At 41.3% G+C, this 25,211-nt stretch overlaps 2 protein-coding genes across 2 annotated transcripts; one reads left to right on the forward strand and one right to left on the reverse strand.

Annotated features, from left to right (window-relative positions):
* Positions 1 to 96: 96 nt before the first annotated feature.
* On the forward strand, positions 97 to 23,304 carry MONOS_8775 (putative Dual specificity phosphatase, catalytic domain; the record flags this gene model as incomplete). The annotated part of the gene is made up of 4 exons (XM_067879212.1): positions 97 to 448; positions 501 to 601; positions 715 to 15,205; positions 15,254 to 23,304. 4 exons carry the CDS (start codon positions 97 to 99, stop codon positions 23,035 to 23,037), a joined length of 22,728 nt encoding a protein of 7,575 aa, XP_067719879.1. The 3' UTR covers positions 23,038 to 23,304.
* Positions 23,305 to 23,313: 9 nt separating this feature from the next.
* MONOS_8776 (putative polyA+ RNA export) lies at positions 23,314 to 24,876 on the reverse strand. Its single transcript, XM_067879213.1, has 4 exons — positions 24,561 to 24,876; positions 24,018 to 24,486; positions 23,728 to 23,882; positions 23,314 to 23,566 (listed from the first exon to the last, which is right to left on the reverse strand). The coding sequence occupies exons 1-4, from the start codon at positions 24,852 to 24,854 to the stop codon at positions 23,480 to 23,482; spliced, it is 1,005 nt and encodes a 334-aa protein (XP_067719880.1). The 5' UTR covers positions 24,855 to 24,876; the 3' UTR covers positions 23,314 to 23,479.
* Between the last annotated feature and the right edge of the window lie 335 nt (positions 24,877 to 25,211).

The following is a 25,211-nucleotide window of genomic DNA, read 5'->3' on the forward strand; positions in this document are numbered from 1 at the left end:
TTTTAACATGATTTTTAATGAACAAACAAAATCAATATATGTGTACTGGGACAAGTGATCATTAATTATTTATTCCAACAAAATTCATGTGGAACAATGGCTCAAACAGAATTGGATCTTGTTGATTTGTATAATATTATAATTGAAGGAGAGTCTTGTGTTGTTGATATACGCTCTTCTGAAGAATTTGCTGAATCGCACATAATCTCTTCATATCGAGTAAGTAATACATATCTCGAGGAATTAGAAAATATCAAATACAAAAGAAAAGTTGTTATATCATATTCTATAGATCCACCTTCTCAACAATTTATAAAAGTTTTGAAGAAACAACAAAACGTTGAAGAAACATATTCATGCCCCTTTGCTGATTTCCAACGAAATTATCCATTTTTTTGTGAAAGCTCAGATTCTCCAAGTCACGAGACATTAAGGTCATATCCAAATCGTTTGCAAAACTGATTAGAATTTTTATTCTTTTAATTGTTTTTTTATTAAAGAGGTTACAAAGCACATTTTCCTTTCTGGACAATATCCAGCATCCAACATGGAAGCACTCATGAACTTAAATATTTTTCATATTATAAACTGCACAAATGATGTTTGTATTTTTTATCAATCTAATCATGCTTTAAAGAAAAAATCATTATTAATGAATTTATTTCATTCATTTGGGTTTTTTTTTAGGTCAAAAACTATTTTGAAAATTTTCAGTTCGAAGACGAAGATTCTACAACAGATGATAGTTCATTTTCCGTTGGAACCATCCAATCAAATATTTCTTTGCTTCAAGATTTGCCTCGAAACTGGTCATGTGGCTCATTATCCACCATTCCAGGAATTCCTAAAGAGAATTCTCGTGTTGTTCCCAATTTTGCTGATGGATCGCAAGTCTCATCGTTTTTTCAGCCACCGCAGGTATCTCCCCAACAGTCCTACACTCAGGGCTCTATCTTGATGCCTGGCTCAAACCCACTTGAAGGAAGTATTTCATTGACGAATTATCCACAAATAGAAGAGAATGACCGGCAAGGCACGTTTTATTCAGACACTTTGGGGTCCTTCTATCAAAACACATCAGAAGATGGACGAATATTCCCTCAGGAACAATCAGTTAAGGAAAGAGAAAGAGATAAAGAAAGAGAGAGAAAGACAGCAAAGTCAGTATTTTTCTCTGACACTGCCAATTTGGAGCCAACCAGCTTTGTGGCTTCTCCGCCTACTCCTGTCATTCCTCTGCAGAGAACTGGGCCTCATCTCTTTTATGAAGGCAGTGGAGAACAAGGAATGCAAGGAATACAAGGAATGAGGAGGAAGAAGGAGAAGATGTTCTCAGAGAAGAGAGGGAAGTTTGAGAAATATGAAGAAGGAGAAGAGGAAGAGGAAGAGGATGATGATGCTAAGTGTGATAGTACGGAGAGTGTTACTGAGACAGAGACAGAAAATGAAGAAGACAGCGAAAGCAGCACAGAAATTGAGTGTGGACACGAAAGAGACGAGTCAGAAGATCTGTTTGATGGAGTCAGGGCAGCAGATGAAGAGAATGAAGAAGGAGAAGGAGAAGGAGAAGGAGATGATGATGAATCAACTTCTTCTAATTCTTCTTCTTCTTCCTCTTCTTCTTCTGATTCTGCTTCAGTTTCTTCTTCTTTTTCATCAACTGTTTCATCTTCGTCGTCTTCTTACCAGAAGATGTTGTCGCCAGCATTTCATCCAACATTTGTGATGCCCTCACACTCCTCATTCACAAACACATTCAGCAACAACAATAACAATAATAACAACAATAGCCAAACATTCACCTCAATTTCTCCTTCTCCTTTCACTCTCTCAATCTCTTCTTCCACTTCATCTTCCACTTCATCTTCTCCATTTTCCGCCTCCTCTTCCCCCTCCACCTCCCCTTCCTCTTCTGCCTTCTCCTCTCCGTCCATCTCCTCTGCCCCCCACACTTCTCTTGCCTCTCTCAGAAGATCCAACAAAATGCAGTCTTTATTCCAGCCTTCGCCTCAGCTGCATCCAACCTCTCCTTCTATACACCCACTCATGGTGCTGCCTTCCTCTAAACCGACTCCTCCAGGGCATTTCGGAAAATCTTTTGTTTCTTCTTCTTCTTCTTCATCATCTTCATCTTCTCATAGAACCAATTCTCCTTCACCATCCATCACACCAATAGGCATTTCATCATCATCATCTTCTTCTTCTTCACCTTCCTCTTCTTCCTCTTCCTCTTCTTCCTCTTCTTCCACACCCTCCTCCTCCTCCTTCCTCATCTCCCCTGCCTCCATCTCTTCTCCCTTCAGCTCCACTCCTCACTCTCCCACCATCGCCCCTTTAAACAATCCATCTTTTTTCTCCAGTCAAAATCGTTCTGTCGATCAAACAAGATTTTTCAGGCTGAAAGGACAGCTTGAATGGGGCAAGCATCAACATATGGAGAAAGCAAAGGCAATTTTCCATCAGTCCAAACAGCTTCAAATGCAACAGCAACAACAACAGCAACAACAAAAGCAGTCACCTTCATTTGCACTCCATTCACAGTCATCTCACTCCATGTCTCTTGTTCCCTCACGCCCCACCTTCAACTACATCCGCCTGAACATCGAAGACTCAGTCAACAGCACTTTGCTCTCCACTCTCCCCTCTGTGCTCTTCTTCCTCCACTCCTGCTACCAGCAGCATTCAAATGTGCTTGTGCATTGCTCACAGGGCATATCCCGTTCTCCATCTGTGGTGATTGCATATTTAATGCTCAGACACCCAAACTCTTCGTTTGAGTCTGCGTTGAAGCATGTGACAAGGAGAAGGCCGTTGACAAGGCCGAATGCGAAGTTCCAGAAGGAGCTGAAGGTGCTGGGCGATTGGATACCAAGAGAGAGGGAGAAGATTAGAAGGAGAAGGAGGAGAAGGAGGAGAGAAAGGGAGAGGGAGAGGGAGAAGGAGAAGGAGGGGAAGAAGGAGATGGTGGGGAAAGGGAAGGAAGAAGGGGAGAAAGTGTTTGAAGAATATGGAGGAAATGTGAAGGAAGAAGAGGAAGAAGAAGGAAAAGAAGGAAAAGAAGTTGAAATAGAAATAGAAACAGAAAGCATAGAGAAGCTGAAGGAGAAGCAAAGTGCTGAGAGGTTGAGTGAAGAAGAAATGAATGCAGAGATTGAGGAGCTGATATCAGGAATGGCTGAAGAGTGGGGGAGGAAAGAGAAGGCAACACACAGCAATGTGGAGTATTCTGCATTGGCACAAGAGGAAGATGAGAAAGAAGGGAGAAAAGAAGGGAAAAAGAAGATGGAGGAAGGGAAGACAACAAAAGATGATCAAAATCAGCAGCCTTTGATAGGTTCTGAGAAATCTTCTGTTTCTTCAATGTCTTCTTCTATTTCATCGTCATCATCATCGTCATCATCATCATCATCGTCGTCATCGTCATCATCGTCATCATCATCATCTTCTTCTTCTTCTTCTGAGCATATTCAACAACCAAGTCCAGAATATAAAGACATATCTGAACCACTCAATAATTCCATCGCTCAAAAAGAAAAAGGCGAAAATCAGATTTACAACACCAATAATGCAATTGTTGTGTCTCCTCTTATACAAGCACCTGAATTTCTCCGCGGAGAAACTCTGTCTGTCCCATTGACGCCTGCTGAGCTACCGGCAAGAGCATCGTCTCCGAGTCATTCTGTGCATCTGTTGGAACCTCAACACTTGAATCAATTATCCATTCTTCAACAGAAACAAGAAAAAGAACAAGAAAAAGTTCAAAAAGAAGAACAGCAAAAAGAACAAGAACAAGCAATGCCTCCATCTCTTCAGCCTCATCCACAACCTCCTCCTCCTCCAACACAATTGAATACACACACACACACACAATCACATCCACCACCACCTCCTCCTCCACCTCCACCTTATCCTCCACCATGTCATCATCCTTCTTCTTCTTCAAATTCTTCTTCTTCAAATTCTTCAAATTCTTCTTCATCTCCTTCTTCCACTTCATCCTCTTCTGACACCTCAGCCACAACCACCACCACCCCATCATCATCATCATCACAGACACAATTGCCATCTCATTCACTTCCTCAACAATCACTCACATCATCATCATCATCCTCTTTATCATCATCATCATCATCCTTATCTTCTTCTTCTTCTTCTTTAAATGCCACTTCATTCCCACTTCAACCCTCATCTCAATCTCAATCACAATCACATTCACAAATAGCTTCTTCTCCATCCGCATCAAACGCATTCGCCAATCAATCACAAAGCCAATCTTTCCAATCTACTTCTTCTTCTTCACCATCATCTTCTTTTTCATCTTCTTTCTCATTAACTTCCTCTTCCTCTTCCACCTCCGCCACCACCACCACCACCTCATCATCATCATCATCATCATCATCATCATCATCATCATCATCCTTATCTTCTTCCTCTCCCTCTCCCTCTCCCTCTTCCTCCTCTCCCTCTTCCCTCCCCTTATCCTCACTCCATCTCCATCCCTCCCTCTCTCCTGCCCCTGTCATCATCCACCCCACCCACCCTTCCTTCACTGTACAGTCACTTCAACACCAAATGCATTCGACCTCACCTTCTCCTTCCACAACACTTCTCTCCTCTGGCAGATGCATCAGAACTGGCTCTGTTACTTCTTCTTCTTCTCCTTCTTCTCCTTCTTCTCCCATTTCTTCTTCTGCTTTGGGTTTGATTCCTGCTTCTTCTTCTTCTACTGCTACTGCTACTCATGTTCCAATAGTTTCTTTGATTTCTCCATCTTCTTCCACCTCTTCCTCCTCTTCTTCTTCCTCTTCATCATCATCATCTTCTTCTTCTTCTGCTTCTTTTCCTTCTTCCCCCTCACTCACTTCAGTAGCTCCTCTTGTTCTCTCTCCATCCACATCCCCTCCTTCTTCTTTCCTTCTCTCTTCTCCTCATTCATCATCATACACTTCATCTGATAGGAATACGCATGATCATTCATCAAATACAACTTCTTCTATGTCTTCTTCTTCTTCTTCTTCTTCTTCGAATTTTTCATCATCATCGCCTTCTTCATCTTCATCTCCTCCTCCCATTTCTTCTTCTTCATCCTCCTCCTCCTGTTCCTCTTCCTCTTCTTCTTCTAACCCATCTCTTCAATTTCCTCCTCTTAAAACACGTTTGTCTTCTTCTTCTTCTTCTTCTTCTTCTTCTTCTTCTTCTCAACAACAGCAACAACAATATATTCATAATCACAATCAGAATTATAATCAAAATTACAATCTAATTCATAATCATCATCTTCATCTGAATCATCCTCATCCTCTCAATCATCATCTGAATCATCATAATCATCATCATCAACGCCATCTGTCACAACAACTGACACATTCTCATCCACATTTACAGCAAGCTGTTAATACTGGAGATTCTATATCATCATCATCTTCTTCTTCTCTTCCTTCTTCTTCCCTTTCTCCTCCTCCTCTTTCATCATCATCATCTTCTTCTTCTTCTCCCACATTCATTCAACAGAAGAAGCATAAGTCAATGCAGTTACAACCACAGAGTACAATAAGCTTAGAAAGCTATGCCTCAAGAAGAACATTGAGTCTGGGCTGCAATGAAGGAGAAGATGTTGATGATGTTGTTCATAATCTAAGCGAAATGACGCATTTGAAGGAAGAAGGTGAAGGAGAAAGAGGAGAAGGTGGACAGGGTGATGGCAAAGAAGAAGAAATTCAAGAAATAGCATACAAGTCCACTTCTTCCAACTTCCAAAATACCCAATCTTCTCAATTCTCATCTAATCTTCCTTCAAATCTTCCTTCAAATCTTCCCTCAAATCTCTCTTCAAAGAAAAAACAGCTGTTTGCGCAGAGATCTCATTCAGTTGTGCATCGCCCTCGTATTCTGCCTCTCTTCCAGCTGAAGACACAAAGCGGAGATTCCGTCACGTCAGTCACGATGGTGCCTCATCAGCAGGGGAAGACAGGAAAGATGGGAAAGAAGGAGAAGAAGGAGAAGAAGGAGAAGAAGGAGAAGAACGAAAGGAGAGGTGGATATCAATGTTCTCCACAGCAATATCAACAATATCAGCAACAGCCCAATCAAGCATACAACCAATTAACATCTCCTTCTCCTTCTTCTTTCTCCTCTTCTTTCTCTTCCTCCTCCTCTTCTTCTTCTCCTTCCTCTTCTCATCACATGATCATCCAACGTTCTGCTCCTTCTCTTGTTCCTCTCGAAATAAACCAAAAACAACACGAAATGAATTCTCAATCATATCTTCAATCATATCTTCAATCGTCTCCTCATCAGAAGATGTATTCAGAATCAAAGCTGTCTATTGATTTTAGACAACCTCCTACTCCAAGTGAAGGGAAAGAGGGGAAAGAGGGAAGAGAAGGAAGAGAAGGGGAAAGACCTGTGCCACCGCCTCCACGTGAACAGGAAGAAGAAGAAGAAGAAGAAGAAAGAGATGGAAATGGATTAGAGGAATCCAAGCAGAATAAAATAGCTAATAAGGCTACAACGAATGAAACAACAAAAGAAATGAATAAAGCAAATGAAATATCAAACGCTAATCAACCGTCATCATCATCATCATCTGTTTCCTCACAACAACAGAATGAAGAAGAAGAAGAAGAAGAAGAAGAAGAAGAAGAGAATGAAGACATTCATCTGAATCAAAGAGACAATAAATCTCTTGTTTCAGGCACATCCTCACCCAGACAAGGCAGAAGACACACTTTTTCGTGTTCTGAACTCGACTCCGCGTTCCATCGCTCAATGAAGAATGAGAGAAGACCGAATGAAGAGAATATTAATAATAATAATAATAATAACAAGAAAAGAAAAGATGATGATGATGATTATGGTGACGATGACGTTATTGATGATAAAGTGGAAGATACTTTTACTCGTTCGCATTCTTTGACAACTTCTTCTTCTTCCTCCTCCTCCTCGTCATCATCATCATCTTCTTCTTCTTCTTCAGACACGCCTTTATCCAACCACCCTTCCTCTCATCCATCTTCCCTTGCTCCTTCTCCTCTCTCTCCAGATATCTCTCCTTCTGTCTCTTCTTCCATTTCTTCTTCTTCCATTTCTTCTTCTTCTCTATCATCTTCCTCTGTTACTGCCTCTTCCTCTTCCTCTCCGATATCCAGTGATCAGATCTCCCTCATCATCCCCACCCCTTCTCCTCCTTCTTACTCTTTTTCTCAATCTACCCAATTCAATCAACTTAATCAAATTAATCCTCTTAATTCTCATTCTAATTCATCATCCTCCTCTTCCTCTTCTTCTTCTTCTTCTTTCTCCTCTTCTTCTTCCCCTTCTTCCCCTTATCCTTCTCCTCTCTCTCCCAACAGAACACAATCACTCGCCATCACCCCCATTGCCTCTCATCGATTCCTCACTCACACTCGCTTTTCTCGCCGCCGCTCTGAAATTCCGCATCTGGTGGAGAATTCAGAAAACCAAAATTTGAATTCTGGCTCAAGGAATGAAGGTGTGCGGGATAATGATGAAGCATTTGTGACATATGGTGATGGAGGGAAAGGAAACAGAGGAGGTAATGATACAATAAATTCTTCTTCTTCTTCTTCTAATTTTGTTATAACTCCATCACAACATCCATCTTCCATTCATATAAACACATCGCTTTCCTCCTTCACCCCCACAACTTATTCAACTGCCCCTCCAATTCACATGGATTACCCTTCTTCTGATAGATCAGCTGATTACAACTGGAACAGAAGAGTTAACTCGAACTCAAATGCAAATGTTTCCTTCTCCCGCATTGAAAAACCTTCTTTCTCTGTGTCTCCTTCACTCCACCCACAGCTCAGCTATCCTGGTGCTTCTTCTCTTTCTTCTTCTTCCTTTTCTATTTCTCCTTCTTCCACTCATCTTTCTCCTTCTTCTGTATTCTCCTCCTCTTCTTCTTCTCATCTTTCTCCCTCTTCCCTCCATCCTCCTCACCTCCCCTTCCATTCAACACTCATATCCAATGACCAGAATTTCCCTTCCCTCTCCCCTGAATTCTATTTGTCTGTCTGCCCCAATCATGGCGTGGTTGCTGTGATTGCTGTTGATATGGCTAACTTCTCTTTGGCTTCGTCTACTCATTCGTATCCTCATCATCTGCTTCCAACTACTCTTAGAGAAATATTCCCTTCTTTGTCGTGCTTGTTCCACAAAGGGGCTGGTAATTCTTCTTCTTCTTCTTCTTCTTCTCCATCATCATCATCATCTTCTTCTTCTTCTTCTTCTTCCAATAATATATCTTCCTTATTGAATATAACCAATCAATCTTTTCAATCGAATTCATCAGATTCTTCTCATCCTTCCATCTCTGCTTTGTTTCCAAATGCAACAAAGGGAAATGAAAGACCTTCTATTTCTGATCTGTTTCCTCATCTTGAACTGACACAGAAGAAAAACAAAGAGGAGAAGGAGAGAGAAAACAAGAAAGAAGACGAAAATGAATGGTATAACAATATGAAATTGGAAAAAGGCAATGCTGAAGATGATAGTTCAAGACAAAAACCCAAAATGAAGAAAGAAAAAGAAAAAGGAGAAGAAGAAAAACAACTTATTTACCAATCTGAAGCATCAACTGCTTCAGCACCACAACTATCAGATTCACCTCCTCTTCCCTTGAATGAGCAATACAAACACAGATCTTCCAATGGATCAGATGAAATGCCTGTGATAGAGAAACCTATTGCTGAATATAACAGCCATTTGCAGGAGCGTTTTGAAGGGAAAAATGAGAATGAGAATGGGAAAGGAAATGCTATTAAAAATGAAGGAAGAGAAGAAAGAGAAATGAAAAATGAGGAAAATAAATATACAAAATCAAATAATGTTCCATTTGACTCACAAAATATCCAGTCAAATGAATCAGAACGACAAGATAAAATGAACTCTTCAACAACTTTCCCATCCCAATCTGCAAATGCAATTAATGATGCTTTTGCTAAGCCAAAGGCTGTTATCATGCCATTCTCTTCCTCCTCCCCTTCTTCTTCTTCTTCCATTACTCCTCCCATCACTCCCACAAAATCCCCAACACCTGCCTCATTTCTGGATGTATGCACAGATGATGAAAGACTCACAGTTGTATCACACGGCTCTGTCACTTCTTCTTATGCATCTGTTTATTCATCATCTTCTTCCTCTTCCTCTTCCTCTTCCACCTCTTCATCTACTGCATCATCTTCTTCTTCTTCTTCTTCAGCTTCTTCCTCTTCTTCCTCTGTCAGTGCGGCCTCTCTCATGTCTGAGCACGAAAAGCCTCTTCTTGTTGGACCTTCTCATCACACTCCTATTACTAACCGCAACATTGGCAATACTTTCACTTCTTCTTCTTCTTCTTCTTCCACTCCTTCTTCTCATTCTCCTTCTCATTCTCCTTCTCCTTCTCCTTCTCACTCTCATTCCCCATCCATTTCTATTCCCTCAAACAACTCTCCAATCAACTCCTTGTGGAAGCCTCTTGTTCTGAGTGAAGAAGCATCGTTTGCCTCGCAGTCGATTGCCAGTGGGAAGACAGTAACATTCTTGTCAGATGTGTCCTATCAGTCAAGCAGCAATGAAAGTTATGCAAATTGCAATGGAAGCGATAATAATAATAATAATAGTAATAGTAATAACAGAAGCAACAAATCTTATCCAAATGATCCTTCTCCAGTGCATATTCATCAACATTCGATTACTTCTCCTCCATCTTCTCCATCTTCTCCTGCCCCTCCTTCATCGCCTTCTCCACTTGAAGTTACGAAGCATTCACAGCCATTGCAACAACCACACATTCAGTTTGTTCCCTCTCGTATGAGCAGTCTATTAGATGAAAATGAAGCAGATACTGATGATAGATTGAATTCAATGGGTGTCACTAACAGTAGAGAAGTCAATGATAGTAGTAATCGTAATAGAAGTAATAACAACAGTAATATCAATGACAGCCCTGTTAGCATTCACATTCTTCCAGAGTGCACAGAACATGATGAGCCTCAGTTCATCCCGTCTCCTGTGATGGATGAGAAGAGAATTCAATCGCCTACTCCATCACGCATTCAATCAGCACATCTGGATAATCAGCAGGTGTCGATGGAGCTGGCACCATTTGTGGGGGATGAGGAAGGGAATGAGGTTAATATTGAAGACTCATATGCACATCAAAGAAAAGGGAGTGAACAAGGGTATAATCGGCAAGGGAATAAGCAACAAGTTCATTCACCAGAAAGCAATAAAATGCTGCTTCTGTCTGAAAACTCTTCTATTTCTCCAACTTCAGAGAAAGAGTATGTTCCCATTGTAGTTGTGCCAACACTCCCTGCTGACAGCCAAACCTCTTTTCCTTCAAAATCTGTATCAACAACACAAACTTCTTTTACACAGGCAAAGAGAAATCAGAAGGAAGAAAACACAAACAGAGAATTGAGTAAATCACAGAGCCTGATAAAAACCGATGAAATGGCACATTCATTGAATCAGAATGCAAACAATCAAAATTCCACTTCAAATGGAGCAGAGATGCAGACAACACACAGAGTGAAGTTTGCAGTGGAAGTGGAGACATATGAGAGGGGAAGGAAAGAAGGGCAGAATGGCACGAGAAGCGGAGGGAGTGTGAGTCCATTTGCTTCGTTGCATCGCCATCGACAGCACAGCCAGACAAGACAAAAGCAAACAAATGGCATTGTCAATGCAAATACAAGTACAAATGCAAATGTGAATGTGAATGAAAATATCTCTTTGCCTTCTTCCGATGCAACTGTTGCATCAACAGAAGTGTTCACTCCATTTTTGCCAGCTGCATCATCAACTGTCCATATGCAGCAGTTGAATGATGCTTCACTTTCAACAGGGAAGCCATCAAATACAACGCAATTTGGTGAATTGGGATTATCACAGCAATCAATTACAGAACCACTGACTCGGACGCAACCACAGTTTGCATTCGATTCCTTGCAGTCAACTTCAAATTTATCTCAAAAATTGAGTGACGCAACAATACACACGCCAACACATTCAACATCACCTGTCGTTGGAAATCCTGTCTCCACACCAGATGTTGAGCATCCACAAACGCTCCCTCTTTCATTATGCACAGATTCTCCTGTTGTTAATGCTCATAGTTCTATTAATCAACCGTCTTCTTCTTCTTCTTCCCCTTCAGTAGCCTCAGCTCCTGTGCACATGATCCATTCACAGCCAAGCAATCAGCTAACTCTGCCTCTTTCATCATCATCTCTATCGCCTTCCAACTCCACCAACAATTCACCCAATCACTCAGAACACCAAAGCCAGCCACACTCAACCATCCAACCTCTGTCTCATTACTCCTCTCCCTTTGTCGCTACTGCCACACCTGCCACAAACACCCCCATTGCCACCACCCCGTCCTCACCCCGCACTGTCCAGTCACCTTATTTGCTCAGCACGGCATCCACTCAGAGAGAATTCTTGATCATTGGCCCATCAGCAACACCCAAGCATCGTCTATTGCTCAACAATTCAGAGGAGAAGATCAACAGCAATAATAATAGAAGCATCAGTGGTGGTAGTGGTATTAATATCAGTAGCCAGTCTTTTGCTCCATTGACTGCAGATTCCAGTGCTTCTTCTGCTCTTTCGTTGCGTTCTCCGCTTTCGTCGAGGTCTGAGTTGTATTCTCCATCTGCTGACTCTGTTCTCTCTAGCAACTCTCCTCTGCCTCTGATGAATGCTTCATCATCTTCATCTTCTTCAACACCTTCTTCAACACCTTCGTCAACTTCTTCTTCTTCCTCTTCTGTCATTTTATCCTCTCCCTCGTCATCATCATCATCTTCTTCTTCTTCTTCATTACTCTCTGTTTCTCTCTCAAGCACAACAACAGCATCAACTGAACTGATTGACTCAGAGCAACCAATGCCTCCTCCTCTGCTCCTTTCACCTGTTGATCAGTTACGCTCTGTTGATTCAAGGCAGTTCTCTTCTTCTGCTTCACTTTCAACACCTTCTTCTCCTTCGAACAAGAAAGATGACACAACACACTCAATCTCATCTAATTCAAGTTGCCATTCACCTCCATTGATGATTGGCATGCCAGTTAATGATGGTGAATATCCACACAGAGAAATAATTACTTCATCATCTTCTTCTGATTCAACTGAACATCATAACAATGCGAATGGAATAAACAACAGAAATAACAGCAACATTGAGGAAAAACAATGTATTGCAATTGGCATTGGTAATAACAATAGTAACAACAACGACAACAGCAATATCACTGAAGTTATTGACTCTCATAATTCTCCCTCTCCTCTTTCATCATCTGCTCCTTCGTCATCTTTGGCCTCACTCGCCAGAAGATCCTCTTCATTTGACAGTTTCTCTTCCTCTCTCCATCAGCAGAACCGAAACAATACTCATTCAACAGAGTCAATAACTTCCTCTTCCTCTTCCTCATCTTCTTCTCCTCCTTCTCCTCCTTCCTCTCAAAATAGCTCTCCAGCCACCAAGTCGTGGGATGCGGATGTTTCTCCCCTGCAATCTCCTGTTGGAAGAGAAAAATCTCCTTCTTCAACTGTCACATCCTCTTCTTCTTCTGCAAGTTCAACAAATAATTCATCTTCTTTTGAATCATCCTCATTACCAACTTCAACATCTTCTTCTGGCTCTTCTTCTTCTTCCACATCTTCCTCTTCCTCTTCCTCTTCCTCCCCTCCCCCCTTCCGTTTCCTCCACCCACTCCCCTTCGAATACACGACTTCCCTCCACCCTCTCTTCCCCCTCATCCCAATCATTGAGTTCCCCACCAACATCCAACTGAATGCGCACAGACACACTCACCCATGCTGCACCAGCTGCCACTTGAAGCTCCACATCATCAGAGCACCCCCAGGCACTTCTCTGATGGGCATGCTGAAGAAAGCACAGAAGGCATTGCAGCAGAAGATGGCAGATTCAGGCGAGATGACTGAGGAAATGATGATGCAGATGGGGTTGATGGCAAAGAGTGGAAGAGAAGGAGAAGGAGAAGGGAAGTTTTGGAACAATAAGAAGAAGTTGGATGCGGTTGTTGAGCAGAATAGTGGAAGTGAAGGAGGAGAAGGAGAAGAAAGTGGAAGAAGAAGAAGAGCAGGAGGAGAACAAGAAGAAGAGAGCATTCATAACAGAAGCAATAGCTACAACAATAACAGTAACAACAACAATAGAACATCGATGATGGTGCCAATGCCACTGACAGAGCAGCATTTGCCTTCATTCAACAAGAATATGAATGGAACAGACACAAAAATGAGTGAAAGTGGAAAAGTTGTTCAACCAGTTGGCTTTCAACAAGAGGACAAGGGATTTTTCAATGAAAATAGCATCAACAACAGTAGTTGTGGTAATTGTGTGTTTGTTCCACAAGAGATGGAGTTGAGGCCAGCAAGAAAGAGGAAGATGAGAATGACACAAAACAACAACAACAACAACAATGGTGAGGGAATGGAAAGACATCACAAGAGATCAAAGACTCATTCATCCAAATGGAAGAAAGAAGGAGAAAATGTTTTGTTATTATCATCATCATCTGTGGCAGAAACAGAAGCAGTGAGTGAAAGAAGTGCTATTTCAACTGTTTCATCACAGCCGATGTTGACTTCAACAGCAATCTCTTCTTCTCTTCCTTCTTCTTCTATTTCATCATCATCTTCTTCTTCTTCTTCTTGTTCTTCTGATATTACTACCAGTGATTCTGAGCACTTGCCAATAAGTGAGTCTCTTTCAGTAGACAAAGCAAATTCTGTCTTCAAAGTCACTTTTACAAATACAAATGCAAACACTTCTTCATTAAATGCACAACAAATGAAGCAAATGCAGCAATATCAGCAATATCAACAGATTCAACAACAACAACAAATATCACCTCCTCATCATCATCACCATTCCATCAGCCAGATAAGCCCATCCAACCAACAGCACTCAAAAAAGAGCCATCGCCGCTCCGTCTCCAAAATATCCCAAGCCGAAGCACAAATTTCTGTTCCTCTGCCTTCCTCTCTCTCTGGACGCTATCTTTCACCTGATTCTGTTGTGTCTTCTTCCATCTCCCCTGCTCCTTATGTTCCTATTCAACAGCTTACCTCTTCTGCCTCTGCTTCTTCTCTCTATGCCTCTTGTCCCTCGTCAAATGCCACTTTCTCTGCTTCCATGTCTCCAAGCTCTGTTCACTTGCCTCACAGCCTGAGAATACAGAATGAGCATATGAATGTGGATATGGATGTGGATAAAGATATGAATGCACATAGAAGTGAGAAAGAGAAAGAGAATGAGGGTGAGGTTAAATATGGCAATGAAAATGAAAATGAAGGAGAAAGAGAACAAGAACAAGAACAAGTACATCAGTCCTACAGCCAACACTTCCACGCTCACAGCCACACACCTTCGTATTCTCAATCTCGATCTCAATCTCATTCACACTCAACTGCCTATCCCAATATCTATCCTCATTCACATACTCATTCTCGCAATCATTCCCACTCTCGTTCTCATACTCACTCACACACTCATTCTCATTCACATTCACATTCTCACTCACATTCTCATAGTCATCACAGCAGCCAGAGTTCTAATAGAACTTCTCCTTATTCCCCAATGGCTGATGAATTTATGAGACGCTCTGATATTCCAAGCACAACTCAGCCAATTATCACTTCTATGCCATTTCCTCCTTTCTCTTCTTCTTCTCCTTCCTCTTCCTCCTCCTGTACTCCTCGTTCATCCCTCATCTCTTCCTCTCCTTTGTCTCTCTCTCTCTTCACTCCAAATAGAATGCCCACACCAAACTTGCATATCTCCCCTACAATCAAACCGTTGGGCCATTCTCACACATTCACCCACCCTCACATCCACTCACATACACACCCTCACTCTGCTAAATGCCTCCAGCCTTCTTCTTATTCTGTTGCGACTGCTTCAAATCCTTCTTCTTTGCCTTCATCTTCCTCTTCCTCTTCTTCTCCCTCTTCTTCTTGCTTTTCTCATTTTATTCCTTGTTGTCTTGTTCCAACTTCTCCAACACAGATTCCAATTGACTCAACTGCTGACTTCTTTTCTTCAAGAGAAAGTGTTGACACAAAGAAACCTTCCTCTTCCTCTTCTTCTTCTTCAAATTCTTCGTCAAATTCTTCTTCTTCAATTGAAAATAATGTTTCATCAGCAAAGATTAAGAAGGATAGTGCGAGTGAACCAGTTCTGAAGCCGATGAAATCTGTCAATTGTTTAGCACAAATAGACGAAAAGAATGAACAATTAGAATTATCCAGTGATAAGCATACGCACGAGAAGATTGAAGGGAAATCTATTGCTTCAAATACTGTTACTAATGACGTTGCATCTTCAACTACTTCTTCTTCTCCTTCTCCTCAAACAAACTCTATTCCATTGCAACAGCCATCATCATTATATCCACAGCATTTTGTTTCATCGTCCTCCTCTTCCTCTTCCTCTCTTTCTGTTTCTGATGAGCATGACATCACATACTCACCCAGCGCCAGCCATTCAACTCTTTCTCCTCCTTCTTCTCCTCTAACATCATCTTCCTCTTCTTCTGCTTCTTCTGCTTCTTCTATTTCCAATGCAGATGCTGATTCTTCGTTGATTACTTCTTCACAGCCCTCAACTCCTTCCCCTTCACCTTCCTCTCCTTCCCTTTCTTCTTCCTCTCCTCCTTCATCTCCTCATAATCTTCATCATCATCATCATTCAATGAAAGACACAGTTGATTCTTCTCCTCTTCTCAAAGCAATAGAAGGTACACCCCATTCTGAGTCTGCTGCATCCATCACCTCAAATGTCACATCTTCTTCCTCTTCTTCTTCTCATTCTCATTCTTCTGTTACTTCTTCTGCTGCTGCTTCTGCTTCCACTTCTTTGTCTTCATCTCAAAGTCAACAGCCAATAATAATTCTTCCATCACAACCACAACAACAAAACAGTCAACAGCATAATCCCCAACAGATATCCACTCATGATGCAACTTATCATTCGAATTCTCTTCCCAATGAGAATGAAGCTCAAACCGAACAAATTGGTACTCTGTTTCCTCCAGCCAGACTTCAGGACTTTATCAAAACAAAAGCAGAATTTGATGCTCAATCAAAAGACAATCACGATTTGCAAAAGGAAAGCATTCAAATGAACGATAAAGATGATGGATTATCTGCTGTTCATGATGAAGGGAAACCAACAGAATTGTTTGATCATCTTATCTCAACTGAACAATGGAAGGTTAACAACATCGCACAAAATATTCAAAATCTGTCTCAAACTAATCATTCTTCCAAAGAAGGCGACACTCAAGCACAAACACAAGCACAAACTTCTTCATTCACCAATAACAGCACAACTCAATCTCAATCACAGCATCCATCTTCAATTGTGGATGGTACCTTTATTCAGATCTCTCAGCCAATCATTCGTTCTGAGTCTTCGCCTGCCATCTCTTCCTCTCAGAACGCTTCCCCTTCACGGCAGCACCAAATTTCTGCTGCTACTGCTTCTGCTGCTTCTTCAACTTTGCCAGCACATCCAAGTGAAGGGCAGGGTAATAACAATAACGGACAACTTGCTTCACCTATTACAGTGTCAAATACGTCATCTTCTTTAACATCATCTTCTTCTTCCTCTTCTTCCTCCTCCTCTTTCTCTCTCTCCTCCTCAACATCTGCGCTTCCTGAAGATATTGTGAAGCTTGCCTCTTCCATCTCCCGTTCATCCTCAGCAGGTGCGCTGGTCTCTCAGAATCACTCGCCAAACTCTGCTTCAAATGCCAATGATTTCATCTTCAGACAGGACTCAGACACAAACATGCCTCAAATGAAGGAGAAGGGCAAGGATGGAAATGGAATCATGGAAGAAGGGGAAGATAAAGGAAAGACACATGCTGTTCATGTTGTTGATAATGTGAAGGAACAATATGATAATTCATCATCTTCAACTTCTTCGCTTATTGTAACAACGGTAACATCTTCTTCTTCCTCTTCTTCATCTTCTCTTCAGCCCCGTTCTGAGAGCTACCAAGATGTCCTGCGTGCCCCACAGCCACCAGAACTGTATGTCCTTCCTTCTTCTTCCAACTACCCCTCTCTCGAACACTCTGACGAAGACGAATCGCTTCCTTCTGCTGACACATTCAGTTCCGCTCCTGTTGCTTTTATCTCTCGTTCTTTGCCTGTTGAGCCCATCCCTCTCTCTCCTGTACAGGCAGTGTCACACAACACCTGCCAGGGCTCACCTTCACAGGCACAGAATGATCCTTTATCTTTCATCCAGCCACAGTCTGTGCAGTCATTTGCTCCTTCACCAACGACTACTCCTCCTGTTTCAATGCGTCAGTTGGTTGTTTCTTCTTCTTCCTCCTCCTCCTCATCTCTTTCGCCTTCGTTGCATTATCAGCAGAGTATTGTTGATGGTTCCTTACCAACATCATCTTCTTCTAATTCTTCCTCTTCATCTTCCCCTCCTTTACTTAACCCACAAGCATACCCATCACAGCCATCTGTTCAATACCACCACTCAACATCTGCCTTTCCCTTGGCCTCTGATGCGAATGAATCAAGAAAAGCTCAAAATTCAATCTTCATTGTGCTTCCACAAACAGCTGATAACAACACAGTTACAGACAGATCAGTCAAGACGATTTTAACTCCCACTGGACTTGCACCAAGTGCCTCAACCACACCTCTTTCGCAGTCTCTCTCTCAATCTCAATCACCAATATCATCTGAGTCATCCGCTAAACAGACTAACAGTGTTGTGAGTGTGGTGAGTGTTGCAAGTGTTGCCAGTGTCACAAGTGTTGTGAGTGAGGCAGCATCAGCCGAGTATCAAAGAGACTCCTCTCAAAACAGTGCAGAACGGCTGGCTTTTCAGCCACTGACAATTCCTGAGTCACTCCCAATGGATGCACAGAGAGACCAAGTGGAAGCAATTACTGTGCAGAGTGTGAATGTGAGTGGGAATGGGAATGGATGTGGAAGCAGCAATGGAACTGGTGGTTTAAATGCAAGTGACTTAGATGAAATAGCTTCATCTCCGTTTTCACCTGTGGTTGCTCCTTCAAATCCTACGCAAACCGTATCAAGTTCATCATCCACTTCTTCTTCTTCTGCTTCTTCTTCCTCCTCTTTGCCATCTTCGTCATCAATATCAGTCTCATCAACAACAATAACCACAACAAAGATGATATCAGTAAGCTCACCTGATGTGGTTATGGTGGTTCCTCAGCATTCTGTGGAATCTGTTCCATTGTCTTTTACCCCTTCGTCATCACCATCACTTTCACCAACTCCTTCTCCTTCTCTTTCTGTCAGCTCCTCTTCTCCACACCCAATGTCCCCTCCTCCTTCTCTCTTTGCCTCTTCCGCCCTTCCTCATTACGAAGACAAGCGAGATATTGAAACAACACCAGTGAAAATGAATGAGAGACACAGTATTTTTGATTCAAAGGAATTGTCAGATGAATTGACACTCAAAATCCACGCACCCACCACTCGCTTTCCTGGCATGCCCTGCCAATTAGACACACAAATAAGCATTCTCCCTTCCTCTCAGAGCACATCTGATTCCATCCAGTCTTCATCCCCTTCTTCCCGCAATGCTGTTCTGTATCCTGTGAGAGAGGCATCTGTCCCTGTCACCCCTACAGTCAAATCCACACGCTCTTCCTCTCCTCTTTCCTCAGACTTGGCCAGCACTCCTGTCTCAAGCGAGCCAAACACTCCTTCCTCATTCAGAGAGGCACCGCTGATTGTGGTGTCGTCGGTAGCTGCTTTGCAATCATATGGCGGAGATTCATTGAAGAGCAACTCGTTGAAAATGGATTCTTTGAAGAGGAACAGTCTTGCAACGAATGCTGTCTCTCAACAAGGGGTGAAAACTGAAGGAGTTATTGAGCATCGAAGGAAAGGATCAAAATCTCATTCGCACAATGAAGGAGAATCTGATGAATGTTCTAATGCTGTGAGGGGAGAAAATGTCGATGGTGAAAGAGATTCGGATGCAGATGTAGGTGGTGGTGGCGATGACGATGATGATGACAGCATCCATGTTCACTCACATCACAACAGTGATGGCATTCCATTAATGATGTATTCAGTCTCCAAGCTCAACCTCATCCCTTCCCAATCAGCTGCGCTGGATGATGAAAAGGATGATGAAAGTGAGGCTGAAAGAGAAAGAGAAAATGGAGGAGAAAGCAGTTGCAGAAGTGACAAAGAGCAAGCTCGCTCCACTTCTCCATCTCAAATGCACCACTCAACTACGAATCAACAGAGAGCTTCGTCTGTACATGAATACGACGATGCACATAATGACTATAACAACAGTGAAAGAACACTTTCTCCTCCTCCCCAGCAGCAAGAAATGCACTCAGTTGAGTTCAAACCTCAGTCGATGCAATTGATACCTCCATCACATCCACCTTCTGCTGCATTGCATTCTGCTCATTCTGCTAACAAAATGATTGCAGAGCAGACAATTAGTTCATCTGGTGGAAGCAATGAATCAAACATAGCCTCTTTTATCACTACTACCACAGAAACAAGAACAAGAACGAGATCTGTTTCTCCTGTTGTGATTGGCTCATCGGCTCCTGCTGCACTTGTGACAGACTCCATCACCACTCAAACAACTGTCATCCATTCATCCTCAAAGCTTGCATTGTCTCCTTCTCTTGTTGGTCAGCCTATCCCATCTGATGCTGTGTCAATGACTGTGGGTGTATCTGTATCGATGGCTGTAGATGGGATGAATGCAAGTGATAGTAATAGAACCAACGTCATCAATGGCATAAATAGCAATCGTGTGGGAAATGTGCATGTTGATCATCTGATGCCTCTGGAATGTCAGCCACTTACCCCTCCTTTGGCAATACAGCCACTGACTCCTCCAACATCAGTCCAGCCAACCTCTTTGACTGATTTTGCTGATCTTCCAGTGATGAATACATCTCATGCTTCTTTTCTAACTGCTGAAGATGCCTCAACTGCCTCATCATCTGCAACTTCTTTGAATTCACTGAAGCATAAATCTATTGTTCATCAATGCGTCCAGCCCCATCTGGTTGATCCTGATGCTCTGCCTTCCTTTGCACCGCTGGTGTTGACTCCGCATTCTTCTTCCATTTCTGAAAAGTCAGCAGATTCAGATACAAACAGCAGGTCTAACAGCAATGTGCATTCACCACCAAACTCTTTTGTGGATTCAACCTCAAATGTTCCATTGATAAGACGCTCCTCTTCTTTGTCTTCCATCCCTTTGGCATCAACTGTTAAGAGTTCAGATGATTCTTCATCTTTTTCACCCTCATCATCATCTTCTTCTTCCGTATCTGCTTCAAATACTCATGATAATGATGATTCTGGTGCTTCAATTACTATTGTCCAGCCACATTCTTCTCCTGATTCTTCTCCTTATTCTTCTCCCTTCCCTTCTTCTCTGTCACCCACAGTTTCTGATTCTCCGCTCAGCATTTCCATTCCTGTGACATCTCCTTCGCTTATTCCTGCAATCATCCCAACACTCCAGCAATCGCCTCTTTCAACAGTTGTTATTGTGAATGGGGATGACGATATATCAGTTGAATTTTCATCATCATCTTCTTCATCTTCTTCTGTCCCATCTTCTTCATCTTCATCCTTGTCTAATTCATCAACTTCGACTTCTGGTACTGCTTCCACAACTGTTCTGTTATCTTCTTCGCAGACAAAAAATAACCAGAATTCTTCTTCTACTCAAATACCTCCACAACTCGTTTCATCTGCCTCTGTCTCTACACATTCTGTCACTTCCACTGTGACATTCGCTCTTTCTCCTTCTTCTTCTTCTTCTTCTTTGCCTGTTACCCATTCTCCCTCTGTTGTCAGTTCTGATAACTCAGCTGCTGTGCTCACCTTTTCCCCTCAGTCTCCTGCTGCCTGCTCTCCCTTAGCTTCCATCCCGTTGGACATTCCACCAACCATCTCTTTCCAATTAGAACCTGCTTTGCCTCATATTTCTGCTGTTTCTACGCCACTTGGTGCAGACAATGTGCCAGAGGCTCAGAGATTTGTGGCTGATACACAGTTTCAGCCTCTAGCTTCTGATATGAATGCTTCGCCAAATTCTTCTTCTGCTGCTGCTTCTTCTTCTTCTTCTGTTTCATCAATTCCGTTGTCAAATGATCATTCTGTTTCAGAGCTCACACAAGTCATAACTCCAAAAAGTGGACCATTATTAGCATCATCACAAACAATGGCTACAGCAACAGCAACCACTACAGCCACTAATACTACTCCTGTTTCTTCTAATAGTAATACAATAACATCTACCTCAACAGTCACAACAACCAAAGTGACATCAGTTGCACTCCCTCATTCTGTCTCTCCAACTCCCACTGCCCAGATAATATCATTGACACAGACAAGCACTGTAACCTCATCGTCTGTCATAACAGTTCCTGTACTTACTGTTCATTCTCCTTCTCCTTCCTCTCCTTCTTCATCTTCGTATCCCTCTGATATGCTTCCTCCTCCTCTATATCATTCAGACCCTTCTCTTGTGCCTGATGCCATTCCACCTGATCTCTCGACGTCTTCTGAGAAGAATGCTCTTTCACCACTTGAACAGACTGTGGTGGTTGGCTCGCCTTTGGCAGTGAATTTGCATTCACCCAATTTGAAGCCTGTGGAAATGGTTGTTTCAGATCAAGCACAAAAGAATGAAAGCATAGAGACAAGTTGTGAATTTGTTGCTTCTTCCAATCTTGTAAATCCTCCTTCTAATAAAACAAAAGGATTATCTCCTTCTTCCTCTTCCTCTTCCTCTTCCACTTCCTCCTCCTCCTCCTCTGTATCTTCTGTTAAAACAATCAAAGCAACAATTCCTTTGGCCCCTTCATTTCGGAAAGAGAATTCATACTCTTCCTTTTTCTCTCTCCATCGGAACGGAAATATAAGCAAGGCTAATATTTCTCCGAACAATCTTCGTTCTGACAATCAGCTTGCCATCCAAAAATCAAAAAGGCATCACAAACCACATAAATTGGAAGCTCATCTTCAATTACCTTCATTTATGCACATGAAAACTTCCCATTCTTCACCTGCGCTGCCTCCGGCTCTTCCTCCGCTTTCTTCTTCTTCTTCCATAGAAAAATCACAGATAATGCTTGTTCAGCCAGATAGTGATGATTCAATAATAAAACAAGATCAACAGAAGAATCAACAGCAAATTTTGCATTCACCTCTCATTCTTTCTCCACCCCCTGTTCAAACCATTGCATCTCAGCCTCTTTCACTTTCACAAACATTATTGCCGAACATGCATTTACCATTGACAGTGAATCGATTGAATGATGGGAAAGAACAAAATGATTACAAAAGCAATTCTTTGAAAGAAGATGGAAGAAGAGATTGTGAGGAAGAGGCGTTTCCATCTGATATGCTTTCTCAGCCAGCTGACATTCCAGAAAGCATTTGTGAAAATATTTATGATCCATCGTCCTCTTCATTGCCATCATCGTCATCATCGTCAAATTCTTCTATTCATTCCAATGTGAATGTTATTTCAACTGTTCCTGTGGAATCTTTTCATATAGCATCAGAGCAAATATCTCATTCATCTGTCATCGCTTCATCTTCGGATGAGATTGGCACGCAAACGATCAGAGCATTCAACGCCATCCCATCCCATTCGCAAAGCACTCACCAAAAAGGAGAAAGCCAAAGAGTTGAACTTATTCACACACCTGATTCAAGAGTCATCCACGATGCCCTTCTTGACGACGATGTGGTGCTTGTTCCGTCGGAGGTGCCTTCGCCTTCTCTGCCTGCTGAGCTGCCTCTGTCTCCGCCTGCGTTTGAAGGCAGCAGCGGTTCGGCTTCTGTTTCGCATCGCTCACGTGGCTTGGATGACTCAGATGGCTCAGATGGCTCAGATGGCTCAGATGGCTCAGATGGCTCAGATGGCTCAGCTTCTTCGCAGGTTGATGAAGGTGATGATCGGAACAGTCATATTTCTTTATCTGAGTGAAGAACTTCTTTTTATTACAATTGTAGATTTCTGATGTTTCTGTGTGCACGTGTGTGCAATATGTTTAAATAAGATTTTACTTTCTTTCTTTTTAAATTTTGTGTAATATGCTTATAACATTTTAATTATGAATACTTTTCGTTTATTATTTTATTGTTCAGTTGTCTTTCTTGTTTGTTTCTGTTATTATGCTTTTTTTTTTATCAATTTTTCTTTTTCATTTTTTATGTTTGCTTGAATAAAAAAGAGATTTATTGGATTTCTCGATCCACTGCAAAGAAGGATGTTTTATCTGTTCTGTGAAAATGGAAAAAGAAAGCAAACGAAAGAAATAAAATTATTCTGAAGTGATTAAACCAGCCACAAGTCTGCAATAAGTGAAGTGTTTTTGAATAAATTATTTAAAAAAAGAAATGATATCCAAAGAGAAGAATTAGATGTTCTATTTGCATTTTGCCACATCGAAGTCTTTCAGCTCGTGAAGATAGACATGAGGTGCCAACTGAGCAGCTGTTGCATTTGGAGGTCCCTAAAAAAACAAATAATAATAAAGATAAATAAATAAAACAAAACAAAATAAAATAAAATAAAATAAAATAAAATAAAATTTGAATATGTCAAAGGAAATTCAACGATGGTGAGAGAGGAATTGGATGGAATATATTATTTATTGAAAGATGAGTGTCATACAAATTCCCAATCATAGCCTATTGCAAATGCCAGAAAACGTCCATCAGGCGAGAAATTCAGAGAAGTGACAGGAAGAGGATACTTCACATCATGTTGAGAGTATCCACAGCGGACTTCAAGATCAACATTCCAAATGGTATATGTTCCATCGCTCCCTGGAGATTACCAAATTTCATGCAAAGCACAGGAAATGTATATTGATCGTATTCAAAAAATTAATTTATCCAAAAAAAAATTTTTTTTGTTTAAAAGAAAATAAAATATTATGTAAATTTAAAATAAGTTCAGACCTCCAGTCGTCAAGACACCGTTGGGGTGATATGACATGTCATTTACTGTATGAATAAGTGTCTGTTTTTGATCAACAACTCTTTGAGTTCTGAATGTCCATTCCTTTTTCTTTATTTTTGAATTTGGGAAATTAAATACGTGCACTTTCCCTTCATTAGAACCAACAACAAATCCATCCGCTCGTGTATTCATCTTGCAGCAGGTGATTGGTGATTCTTTGTAATCAAAGTCTTTTACAGGCTTTGACATATTTCTAACGTCAAACATTCGTGCATGGCGATCCGCTGTTCCTACAAGAAAATAAGGATTGCGATAGTCCAGTGCATAAACTCTATCTGGAAGAGGAATTTTCGCAGTTGGAGTAGATGGAGTAGAAGGATTCCAAATGCAAACATTTTTGTCCCAGGATCCAGTTAAAATAACATTTTGAGATTGTTCAGCACATACACGACGAATTGGTAATTCATGCTTGAAAAAATATATATATAGCAAATAAAAATAAAAATAAAATCAACTTGTGAGACTTTATGTTAAAAGCAAACCTGCCCAATTGTCATTGGAGTTTTTGTGGAAAGATCTGTCATTTTAACGATTTTATCTGCACCAACAGTAATTACATACTGCTGATTTAAAAATGCTGATGAAAAGATTGGCATGTCATGTTTGATTTGAGTCACTGGTTGTCCAATCTGAGTTGAGAAATCCCAAATGCGAGCTTCTGAAGCCCATGAAGTTGCACATATGCACCTGCTGGATGGATGCCATGAAATAGAAGAAATTGTGTCAGGAGGAGGACTTGGTAATTCGTGTTTTGTCGCGGGAGTGATGTTAAACATAAATAATGATCAATGATCCAATATATAACATATTTTTTGAGAAAGATTTTGTTTTAAAATTTTGTGCACTTTAAAATAAAATAATATCAAAAAACTGGTTGTTGATTTTTTCCGAGACAACCATAATTATTTATATCGATATTTTGTAGAATGATCGTTTTTTGTTTTTTGTTGTTTTGTTGCTGCAGTTTTGAAAGCAAAGAAAGTTTCAAATTTTCAAGTCATCTTGACACCGAAAAAATGAATATTACTCCTTCATCTGCTTCCTTTATGGTGTATGCAAATAATTTAATATGTTCAAATTTTTACTCAGAAATGACGAATATCAAACTTCATTCTTATGATTATCATTGTATC

This window comes from Monocercomonoides exilis, assembly GCF_001643675.1.
Source record: "Monocercomonoides exilis strain PA203 chromosome Unknown scaffold58-502437, whole genome shotgun sequence".
NCBI lineage: Eukaryota > Preaxostyla > Oxymonadida > Polymastigidae > Monocercomonoides > Monocercomonoides exilis.